Source organism: Anabrus simplex, chromosome 7, assembly GCF_040414725.1.
Source record: "Anabrus simplex isolate iqAnaSimp1 chromosome 7, ASM4041472v1, whole genome shotgun sequence".
NCBI lineage: Eukaryota > Metazoa > Arthropoda > Insecta > Orthoptera > Tettigoniidae > Anabrus > Anabrus simplex.
Window position 1 is genome coordinate 31,073,327 of NC_090271.1, and position 12,659 is coordinate 31,085,985.

At 38.4% G+C, this 12,659-nt stretch overlaps 1 protein-coding gene across 2 annotated transcripts in view; it reads left to right on the forward strand.

Moving 5' to 3' along the window:
• Positions 1-12,659, forward strand: part of nrm (neuromusculin) — a 1,172,097-nt gene that overhangs the window by 1,147,604 nt on the left and 11,834 nt on the right. The window contains exons 20-21 of one of the 2 annotated variants that reach the window (XM_068228563.1): positions 119-644; positions 4,157-4,161. The exons of the other annotated variant lie outside the window; for it this stretch is intronic. Coding sequence (XP_068084664.1) covers positions 119-644; positions 4,157-4,161 — 531 coding nt within the window. The remainder of the gene's footprint in view (positions 1-118; positions 645-4,156; positions 4,162-12,659) is intronic. 2 annotated transcript variants of the gene reach the window in all.

Genomic DNA, 12,659 nt, shown 5'->3' on the forward strand with positions numbered 1-12,659 from the left:
GTTACCTTTTGTTTCATTTGGCATGTTATGATTTCTTTTTGTTCTGTTTTGCTTGTTATGTTTTGTTTGCTTATTGTGTATGTCTTATTGCTTGCATGTCGCCTTGTTTTGCTTGCAGCCTGACCTTAATACTCACACGACTAGTAGACCATCGAGTCAACTAAGTCACTATGGCTCGTCAGGTTATGGCTCCACACGCAGCCACATGGGACCACACTTAAAGAAAGCACAATCAATCCTACTGTCATCCAAGAGCAAGTACAGTTCCTTGCGAAGTCATTGCAGTAGGCACCATTTTCCCCAGTTTTATTCAATGAGAGTTCGTAGAAAGGAAAGGGAGAAATGCCTTGACGGAATGGAAGAAAATAGTCAGAGTGAAGGCAAGGTCTTCCATTTACATAGCATGCCCATTAAAGAAAACTCACCCGAAGGAAAGCAAAGCCTGCAAAAAGAGACTATTCTTGATGTACAGCAGTTAGACAGTGACACAAACCAAAGATTAGAGAAGCTCCACCCTCCTGTACCTGCTCCAAGGAGGCAGACGCTAAATAGGACAGTGAAACACACGTATCAAAATGTTCCTATTCCAATCACTCCAAATTCACAGGAGCTCACTACTCCACAGGTTAGTTTTCTTCACAATTGTACTATTTATCACTTGATCTTGTAAATTACAAACACAAGATCAAGTTCTGTCACATGATATTCTAACATTGTGTTTTCAACTTTTCATTCATTAAGCTGGACTCAGGCATATATGTTGCAACCGTGCTTGTATATGTGCCACGTGAGTTGCATTCTATTTTATTACAAGTATATTTAGTTGCACCTATGTTAGATTAATAAGTGTGTAGTTTTAAGCAGTAGTTTGCCAGTTATAGATATTATTAATTTAACCTCTAATTAGTATTTAACATGATTTTTTTGCTTTAAAGTTTTATCTGTGAAATAAGATGCTACATATTTCTTAAAGTTGAATATGAGAAGAGTGAACTCTTTAAATGAAAGTTATATTATTTGTATAATTTGTAGCATAAGAAATGTTATAATACCAATATAAATGGTCCGTTATTGGACATTATAAATTTTCCAGCTAACTCATTCTTGGTTGCCAGCGTTTCGCCCTCGTGTGCTAGGGTGGGCTCATCAGTTGGTACCTAGCACACCTACCAATACGCTGGCTAGTGCATACCGTGGAGGCCACTGCGTAGGCTAACTGGAGCCACCGGCAGTGCCAATGCACTAAGAGACTTTGTCTCATTATCAAAAATTGATGCCTGCTTGACCATCAGATGATATAGATGTTGATTCCCATAGGGAATCTGAAATACCTGTCCTGAATGAGTAAATTTATAATACCAATATAAATGGTCCATTATTGGACATTATAAATTTTCCAGCTAACTCATCTTGGTTGCCAGCGTTTCGCCCTCGTGTGCTAGGGTGGGCTCATCAGTTGGTATCTAGCACACCTACCAATACGCTGGCTAGTGCATACCGTGGAGGCCACTGCGTAGGCTAACTGGAGCCACCGGCAGTGCCAATGCACTAAGAGACTTTGTCTCATTATCATAAATTGATGCCTGCTTGGCCATCAGATTATGTAGATGTTGTTAAATACTAATAGATGTTGATCAACATCTATATCATCTGATGGCCGAGCAGGCATCAATTTTTGATAATGAGACAAAGTCTCTTAGTGCATTGGCACTGCCGGTGGCTCCAGTTAGCCTACGCAGTGGCCTCCACGGTATGCACTAGCCAGCGTATTGGTAGGTGTGCTAGGTACCAACTGATGAGCCCACCCTAGCACACGAGGGCGAAACGCTGGCAACCAAGAATGAGTTAGCTGGAAAATTTATAATGTCCAATAACGGATCATTTATATTGGTATTATAAATTTACTCATTCAGGACAGGTATTTCAGATTCCCTATGGGAATCAACATCTATATCATCTGATGGCCAAGCAGGCATCAATTTTTGATAATGAGACAAAGTCTCTTAGTGCATTGGCACTGCCGGTGGCTCCAGTTAGCCTACGCAGTGGCCTCCACGGTATACACTAGCCAGCGTATTGGTAGGTGTGCTAGGTACCAACTGATGAGCCCACCCTAGCACACGAGGGTGAAATGCTGGCAACCAAGAATGAGTTAGCTGGAAAATTTATAATGTCCAATAACGGACCATTTTTATTGGTATTATAAATTTACTCATTCAGGACAGGTATTTCAGATTCCCTATGGGAATCAACATCTATATCATAAGAAATGTTGTTAAAATATATACTCTATCTGTATTATGAATTATGTTTCTCATGGTAAAGGATTAGTACTTTGTTAGAGATATTTCAGGCATTTAGAGAATGGTCATTCTCAGCAATGGAGTCCGGGAAAAGGAATGGTACCGGTAGATGTCTCATGATTGCAAGTAATCAGCTTCATTTTCCGTATCAAATTCTAATCACAGAGACTTACAGTAATTGAAAATCCTCCACTTTTTTGATACTTTTTATTTGCATTTTAGCAAATTAATTAATTATAAACAGTACATGTTTCGTTCTCACTTGAGAACATCTTCAGCAGTTGTTAAGCTTAGGTGAATTGCTAAGTTTCTGAGTACATTATTTTCAGGTACATTGTTCCTCTTAAAAACTATTTGAATACAAATTAAATTAAAATGATGTTAAAACAATGTGGGGATTGATGGGTTGATGAAATGAGACAGGATGAATACATAGATAGACTACTTAAAGAACTATATCTATTCATTGGAATAGTTGTTAAAAGTTTCAACTCTGTTGCACTAAAAATATCTGTTTGTCTTCCAGTTAAAAGGTTTTTTAAAAAAATAATTGACTTCTTGACACTGTTCTAATTATTGTTGAATGTTCATTTCTTTCACTCCTCCCAGGTTGGCTGTTATTTATTTTGAGCTTGCTTAATGTGCCCTAAATTGAGTCTAATGCGGAACTATGAAGCTGATTGCCATTCACTTTTTGAGAAGGGACCTTTGTCTCAATTTCTTACTGTTGTTAAACTCCAATTCTACCGTGACCCCGGAGAGGCTAGGGCACATTAAGCAAGCTCAAAATAAATAACAGCCAACCTGGAAGGAGTGAAAGAAATGAACATTCAACAATATTTAGAACAGTGTCAAGAAGTCAATTATTTTTTTAAAAAACCTTTTAACTGGAAGACAAACAGATATTTTTAGTGCAACAGAGTTGAAACTTTTAACAACTATTCCAATGAATAGATATAGTTCTTTAAGTAGTCTATCTATGTATTCATCCTGTCTCATTTCATCAACCCATCAATCCCCACATTGTTTTAACATCATTTTAATTTAATTTGTATTCAAATAGTTTTTAAGAGGAACAATGTACCTGAAAAAAATATACTCAGAAACTTAGCAATTCACCTAAGCTTAACAACAGCTGAAGATGTTCTCAAGTGAGAATGAAACATGTACTGTTTATAATTAATTAATTTGCTAAAAAGCAAATAAAAAGTATCAGAAAGGTGGAGGATTTTCAATTACTGTAAGTCTCTGAGATGTCTCATGTCCAATATCAACACTGAGGTTAGAGAGACATGCACTATTGCACAAACCTCCTCTCACGAACCCATTGCACTACAGCCGTTACGGGCCTTAGTTTACCAAGCAGCTGCTACTCAGCCCAAATTCCTGCAGATTACAAGGCGACGCATGGTCGGCATGACGAGTCCTCTTGGCTGTTATTCTTGGCTTTCTAGACTGGACCTGCCATCTCATGGCCAGAAAGCTCTTCAGTATTTTCTCACATAGGCTGAGTAGACCTCGTACTAATCCTCAGATATACATAAAAATCCCTGACCAAGCAGGGAATTGAACTTGGGGCCTCTTTGCTATTTCTGTACTGCTAGGCCAGTTTTGCAGTGAGAAACTAGTAAATTCTTTACTGGGGAGAGAATGAAATGAAAGAAAACAACTCTGAACAGAGGATCACTTGGTGCATGAGTAGATGAAAACTGCAGTACGGTGGTGGCGATTGTTTTAAGGGGTGCAACAGCAAGATAATCAGCCTCTAACTACAGTAATTATTCATCAACATGTCCTTTACAGAATTCATGAACATTGATACTTCAGATACAAATTTTAGATTCTATTCCTAGATCACGTCTGGCAGAAGGTACACATATATAAAGTAAGATGTCCTGACTGATTGATAATCAACGCACAGAAAAACCTACTGGAGATAATTGTATGAAAATTTGAAGACATATTCCTACTGTAGCTTAGATGCGCACTAAGAAAGGATTTTTTAAAATTCCTATTTTAAAGGGGTGAAAAAGGGTGAAAAGTGAATTTAGATTTTTGCTGAATATCTCCGTTTCTGTGCAAAATATTGTACTTATATAAATTCAGATATTTCTTTTCATATATCAATTTTAAAGGGGTGAAATGGGGTGATATGTGGTTTTACATTTGTGTTCAATAACTCCATATTTTGAACAATATTGTACATATAAATTCATTCAATCTTCCAAATCATCTCAATAGTACAGCAAATATCTTGCATTTCTTGAAAAGTCAACGGAAATATATTTATTTTCAAGATTTTCCAGATGAAATACTTCCCTTGCGCGCATGAATCTTTGGCTTTTGCCAATTAAAAATGACTGCGGCACTTTGCAACATATAAGTGTATGCACCAATTCACTCCACTTCCATGTATTTGAAGATGGTAATGAACCAAGTCCTTAAAGAAAATAAAATACAATTAACAATATTTAGACCTACATATACAAATGTTTGTGAGTAAATTAATGAGAAGCTATTGTACGCTGCGCTGATAGCACAACGGTTAAGTCAACGGACTGCAGATTGCAAGAATGCAGGTTCGATTCTGCCTGTTGCCATTTGTTTTAAAACACAGGAATGTTGTTTTATCAAGGAGAATTATTACAGTTTTATACTGTATTTTGTTAGTGAGTTATGCAGCTGCTTACAGTTTAAATGAATTGTTTCACCCCTACAACTGGTAAAACAGGCTAGGCGAAAGCAGTACCAGTTCTTCCTTCATTATGATCGTCGCGCGCATGCGTCATTAGCAAAACTGTCTAAGGTTCGAAGATATGTCACTCATATTGACGAAGAAGAGACCGGAGGCAACTTGCATAATATTGTCGACCAGTAGGCCTAATGAAGTGAGTGTGATAGAAGTGGTGGTGGTGGTGGTGGTGGTGATCATTGTTTTAAGAGGAAGTACAACTGGGCAACCATCCTCTATACAACACTAATCAGAGAGAAAAAATGGAAGGGGTCCTACACTTCGAAAAATGAAGGTTTCAGCCAAAGGAAGACAAGGGCCACGAAGAGCATGAAAATGAAAGACTCCCTAGGCCTCCATACGTAATACAGTCAGGGTCTGAAAAGAACAAGAGTTGACCAAGAGAGCTCGGATAGGATAGATGAAAGTGAGGAGCCTGGCACAAGTAAGTGTAAGCAATGCCAGGACTCAGCTAAGGGCCATGTGGTTGCCAGCCCACGCTCCCAAGTTCAGAGCCCCTGGGGCCTCTTTTAGTCACTTCTTGCGACAGGCAGGGGATACCGTGGGTGTTATTCTACCGCCCCCACCCACAGGGGGAAGTGTGATAGAACTCTTGAGCAAGAAGGCTTTCAACCTTGGCAATCCTTGCTAATAACTATTCCTCCTCAGAAGAGTACCACTTTTCATATCAGAAGATTCAACATACTGGTGTGTGATATTTCAAGGAGACAGCTAAATAACAGACTGCAGCACGATAACGTCTTTATCACGTGCGCAGTATAATGGCAGCAACTTATCTAAACATTAATGGTGAAGTGTTGCCACATAACATTGTTTCTATTGTAGGTAACTGTGCGTGTCTATTTAGATCTCTTTCTTACATTTTATATTCTACTCAGTTACGGCATAAAGAAGTTTGTGAAGCTATTGTTTCGTAATTTGTGAACAGTTGGGTAGAGTTCTCCATTTTGTCTGAAAATCATCTTGGTAATAACTATTCCTCCTCAGAAGAGTGCCGACTTTTCATGTCAGAAGATTCAACTTATAGTGGAACGTGAGTTGATGGCAGCAGGCAAAATATTTCCATTCCGCTTTGAAGTTTATCGTGATCAAAAGTTATACTGGACATTTAGTGATGAAGCTAATACCGTAAAAAGATTGTGATCCGCTGGTAATCTCTCTAACGGACATCTTGAAGTACTAAATAAGAATGTCTGTGGAAGAAACAAGTGCTTCATTCGTTTTTACAAAAGTTTCTGAAAAATGTCATACTTGGTACTCAAATGCTACGAGAAAAATACAATTTAAAAAAGCAGCAGCCACATTTTTACAGAATAATATTTCCGCACATACAATTCCTGGAAGTAAATACCAAAAGAAAAATACCGAAGTCCATAGAGCAGCAGCGGGGCACGTACCAGAAGAATAATCTCAAGGTTCATAGAGCAGCGGCACCGGCATATCAGAAAAAAAATCCTGTGTTTCATAGAGCAGCGGCAGCTACACACCAGCAAAATAATCGCGAATATCACAGGACACTTCAAGCGATATGAGCAACATCACTCTGGGGTCCGAAAAGAAAGATGATTGCGTCCTTCTAAAATTAAGTTTCGTTCCGGGACGTCTTACGATCCTGAAATTAATTATGAAGATAACAGCTTGATAACATTGGTCAATGATCCAGCAGCAGCGGGCACGTACCAGAAGAATAATCTTAAGGTTCATAGAGCAGCGGCACGAACATACCAGAAAAATAATCCCGAGTTTCATAGAGCAGTGGCAGCTACACACCAGCAAAATAATTGCGAATATCATAGGACAATTCAAGCGATATGAGCAACATCACCCTGGGGTCCGAAAAGAAAGACGATTGCATCCTTCTAAAATTATGTCTCGTTCCGGGATGTCTTACGATCCTGATATTAATTACAAAGATAACAGCTTGGTAACCGTTGGTCAATGATCCATAAATGCCAGTTCTGCAATGCTCTCAAGTGGAAAGATGAAACACCAGGCATGTGTTACGATTCTGGCAAGGTTCAGCTACCACCACTCTAATCTCCACCTGAACCATTGTACTAATGGGTGCCCTTCCAGATCATGGTCACTTTTTTGGATCGAATTAGAAAATATAACAGCTGTTTTCAAATGACATCTTTTGGTACTAAACAAGTCATCCAACCCGGCTTTATGACAACTTTCAAAGTACAAGGTCAAATTTAGCATTCCATAGGCAGTCTATCACCAAATGCTCATCAAGATCCTGGATTTTTTCAGATTTACTTTGTTGGCAAAAATAAAAGAGAAGCACTAATACACTGTTCTAAGATACCAGATATTAAGCTGGCTTTGGTTGAACAGTTGCAAAAAATGCTCAATGATGTTAACTGTTATGTGAAGAACTTGAAAATAGCTCTTGAGAAGGTGCCTTCAGGATGTAAAGATTTTAAGGTAGTTATTCATGCGAACAGAAAGCCGGTTGACGCTCATAGAGGACGATAAAATGAAATGGCATATGGCTTTTAGTGCCGGGAGTGTCTGAAGACAAGTTCGGCTCGCCGAATGCAGGTCTTTTGATTTGACGCTCGTAGGCGACCTGCATGTCGTGATGAGGTTGAATTGATGATGAAGACATCACATACACCCAGCCCCCATGCCAGCGAAATTAACCAATTATGCTTAAAATTCCCGACCCTGCCGGGAATCGAACCCATGACCCCTGTGACCAAAGGCCAGCATGCTAACCATTTAGCCATGGAGCCGGAACAGAGGACGATATAATGCTCCAACATCTAATGAGGTTGCTTTAGTACAATTAAGAGATGAAAGTATATGATTTTCCACCTGTTCAATACAAATTCAAATGTGATATGCTTTAGTAATCGTTGGCAAAGAATTTAAAAAATGAGATATAGTTATTCAGAGCCACAATGATAAACTCAAACTTATCACTGAAATTCATCCGTCTTATGATGCACTTCAATATCCTATGATATTTCATTATGGTGAAGATGGCCATTCAATAAATATTCCTCAATGTGATCCTCATAAAAATATTCTTTTGAACAAAAAGGTATCAGCGGCGAGCTATTATGCCTTTCGAATAATGGTGCGAGAGGCCGAAGATAATTTACTCTTTCATTTTGGTGGTTTTTTAAAATCAATATTTAGTTGATAACGTTCACATCTTACATTTCTTATGATGAAGGTCGATGAGCGCATAACGTTGGTTCGGTGGCCGTCAAAAGAGAAGAGTAAATAAAATAATATAATGAGGGACATTTCATATATAGTCTAGGATAAAGGGGGCTAAGAGTACACTTGTACATTTTTAATGCTTGGAATAATAATAATAATAATAATAATAATAATAATAATAATAATAATAATAATAATAATAATAATAATAATAATAATAATAATAATAATGTACATTTGACTTAATATACATTGTCTATCAGCCTACATATATACAGTAATAAAGTGTGATTAACATTGCACAAAAATAGTAAAATCAGAAAAATAATGAAATATGAATTTGCGTACTCTTGGCAGAACAGTTGGGTAAGAGTATGCGATGAATCTGTCTAAGAGTTCGCACTTAAGAAATCATCTAAGCGCAATGATTACACACAAAAGCACCGATCCCTTCATAACCAGAGCATTCCTCATGCCACCACTGATCACAAATACAACACTTGATCCATTCCTCGGCGAAATTTTCACCACAGCCAGTGCAATGAGTTTCTTCTTCCTCTCTCGATGTAATTCGCTTTTCATTACCCTCTGCTGTTCTTGATGTTGACTGTTGGGAACTTGCTGGTTTATTGGTGCTACTTTGCTTTGAATATTTCAGAGTTCTTTTTGTTTTTTATCCGACTCTTTTCCATTGCTGCTGTTGATTTTGTCTCGAGCTGTTTCCTGTAGGGGGAATCAGAAAGAATTTCAGACCTTAGACCTAAGGCTTTTCTTTTCTTTGTCGACTCGTCCGCTCGTTTAGGCACGGTGATGCGTTCTGTGACTTCTTCAGAGTTTTGAAGACCAGGAACTGTAGGTGGTGATGTCTGAGTCTGAACAGAAATCCTATCTAGTGAGCTACATGGTGGAGAAGTCGACTGTTGAGGTGCAGTCTCGGGCTGTTTCGGCATAACATTTTGGAACAAAGTCTCACTTTCTCCCAAGGTCACACACTGTGCTGGAATCTCTGTCACTGTGGCTGGAAGGTAATCAATGTCTGTAAAAATATCTGGGTTGTAGGGGAAAATTCCAGTGCAAGCAAAAGATTTCTCAGCCAGATGAATTGTTGCAACTTTACTGTAGGCTTTTCTGAAAAGACTGGATAGGACGGTATTGCATATAGGTGTCCCAGGATTGGCTACCATGTGTTTGTCTACTTCATCTGCATAAGCAGATTTTAAGGGCCCAAAGAAACACCTGTCCAAAGGTTGAAGCTTATGACTGGTGTCCGGAGGAATCGAAAGCAGTGTTATATTGTTCTTTCTACAGAATTCCACTGCTTGTAGTGAGCAATGAGAACTGTGGTTGTTGAGGATCAAAAGCACCGGGTCGTCATTTGACGCCTTAACATGATGTTGGAAATGTGGAAGCCAGTTATTAGCAAAGAGATCAGCATTCATATAGCCTGTATCTGACATTAGGGTGAGTGAAAGAGGTGGTGCTTCTCTGAAGTATTCATTTCTTTTCTTTCCTGGAAATATATTTGCAGGAGGAACATAAACTCCTGTAGCACTAGTACGGCACACTACTGTAACAAGTTGCCCTCTTTCTGCAGATGAGACTTTGCATACATTTTTCTTGCCTTTTGCAGTTACAATTTTCGGCGACTTATTTGGGACGGATGAAATGCCAGACCCATATTAAATACCCTACCAGGAGAAAAACATTTTCTTTCATAAACTTCCGTGAGGTTCTTGAAAAAACGTCTTACTTGAATCCTGTTAAATCCCCATGCTCTTGCCAAACTGCACTGCTCAGGGTTTCGAACACTGAGCCTATGGTGTTTACAGAAGACCGAGAACCAGTCTTTCCCAACAAGCTTCTTTTCTGGGTTAAACCTTTCAGCAACGTCATTTGCTTCAGCATAAGCATAGGCAATTTGCATTAACTGCTTCCTTGTAACTCCATAGAACCTCTCATCTAAGTCCCTGCAATGGTCTGCTAACTCTCTCTCCATTTCTTCAGTTAGTGCTTTCTTATATCTCCCCAATGATTTAGGCACGGATCCCTAAAACCAGAATATTATAATTAGACAAAAGAGGCTAAGAATTGAATTGAATTCTCATTCTATTATTGAATTCTCATTCTATTTATTATTCCCGTGGTTGTCACTGATGCTGCCAATGCATGATCAGGAACGATCAGTGTACTGTAAGTGAAGAATAGGATGCAATGAACTATTTTAATTAGCTCATGGTACCGGTCTTATTAATAATAATAATTGCGTGAGCCTACACCTACGTCTTCGAAACTGACACCAAACAGGGGACTTGCATGTGAAGGACACAGTTCTAGCCCCCCCCACAAAGTCATTCGTGGCAGAGTAGTGACATCCAATGATGTTAACAACTGCATCAAGTACGCATAAATTATTGAGCTTATACATACACATTTCAGACGTTTCCTTAGAGTTGCTTCATTAACATCCATATCTCTGGCCACCTGTCGCTGCGAACTCCCTTGTTCGATTCTCCGCTTTGCTTCCTCGAGATTTTGTTCTGTGACCACCAGTCTGCGATTTGACGGTCTTTTATACTTCCCCATGGTGAAGATTCTGAAATATAGCATCACAATATAATAGAAAAAAAAAACAATTCAATCGTTTCCTCCCATAAAGAAAGTGAGCGTCAAAGAGTACGCACGACAAGCGTGTAAGAGTTTGCGCGTACTCTTGGGCTTCCAACCAGTGTGCACTCTTGGCCCCATTGCAACACTTTTAAATAATCGTCTCTAGATCGCACCACTTGTCAGACAAGCAGACAGCGTGCATATGATCAGCGAGGCTATCGAGTGCACTACTTCATAATGGACTGAAATTACTCCTGGTATGTGTTTAAAATTAATGCTAGTTAAGTAAGGAACCAAGAAAGAAGTTTATTAGAATGTACTAGTATGATATTTACCTGTAGAAATCAAACCACTTGAGGTAAAACTACAAACTTTTGGGATACACTCACGATCACTAACAACTTCACTGCACGACCGCCAAAACACAACTGTAGTGTTCCCAACTACACGAAAACAACTATGCATACTCTTAGATGCTGCGAACTCTTAACCCCCGTTACCCTACATGTTTTACAGAAAATCCAAAATATATATGAGAAAACATCAAGTAACTCTCTTGGTCTTCCTATAAACCCACAGTCTATTAAGTTAATTTTTAATCATAAACTTATCAAAACCTGTTCCTGGATGAGTAGACTGCAAATGTGAAGTTTGATAGAAATGCTTTCGGATGTTTGCCCTTGATGGTGGAACAGACAAACGTACGAACAAATGGACAGACACAAAAGCTAAAAACCACCGATATGGTCTTGAGTTGACCTAAAATGGACAAATATCTCATAAACATGCTAAAAAAATAAATTATTGTACAGATCCCCTATAATTTTATTTACATAGATAATATACAAATCAATATAGTGCCATGTTTGGTAGGGGGATTTTCCCAAAGATGCAGTTGATCCCCCAGACTCTCATCTGAGAGAAACTACCAGGCTTATAAATAGACTGAAACAGTTTAATAACTAGATATATAATTTTACAGTGGGTATCATAAGCAGTAATTATATAACTGAGCTTGCTCAGATCCAGACTGAATAGCAGTTCCATGCCATTACAATAATTGAAATTATTAGGTCCACCTATTCAATACAAAGACGTTTATTAATGTGAATTGATCACATGTTGTTCACATGCCAAGCAAAGAAAAAGCACTCACTGGTGAAGAAGAGTATTCATACTGGCTTTCTGGGCTTAAGTTTACAGGTTCAATCCTGTCTCAATCCAGTGGTATTTGAGGGTTCTCACATTCATCTGCCTTGTGTCAGTAGATTTAATGGCACATAAAGGAACTCTTGCTGGACAAGGTTTTTATCTACAGTCTTAGAAAAAACCTCAACTGTTTTAATATTACTCAGAGCTTTGAAATCAGTTGACTGTTGTTTTGTTGAATAAATGATAGTCTCATTTGTCACCAGATACTCTGTGCTATTATATTCCAAGAAGAGATTGATGTCATCATATTTGCTTCTAGCCTGATGATTTATGTTTTCATGTTCATGAGTTGCAGAATAGACAATAAAAGGTCATCAGGCAGGGTGATGAGGGATGAATATGAATGAAAAATGAAACAAATAGGAATGGGAGGAAAATAATAAATAATGCAAGAAATAGAATTAGGATGGAAATGAAGAGAGAAGTAAGTCTACAATGGCGGCAAGGTGGTGGGAGGGGGAGGGGGGAGAAAAGACCAGAATAATAGAAAGAAAGTTGAAGAGACAAGAGTAAAAAAAAAGAAAGAAAGAAGGAAATAAATAAAAATGAAAAACACAAAAAGATATCTTGTTTATTAAAATGGTCCTCCAGGTCATGAAAGCAACAAT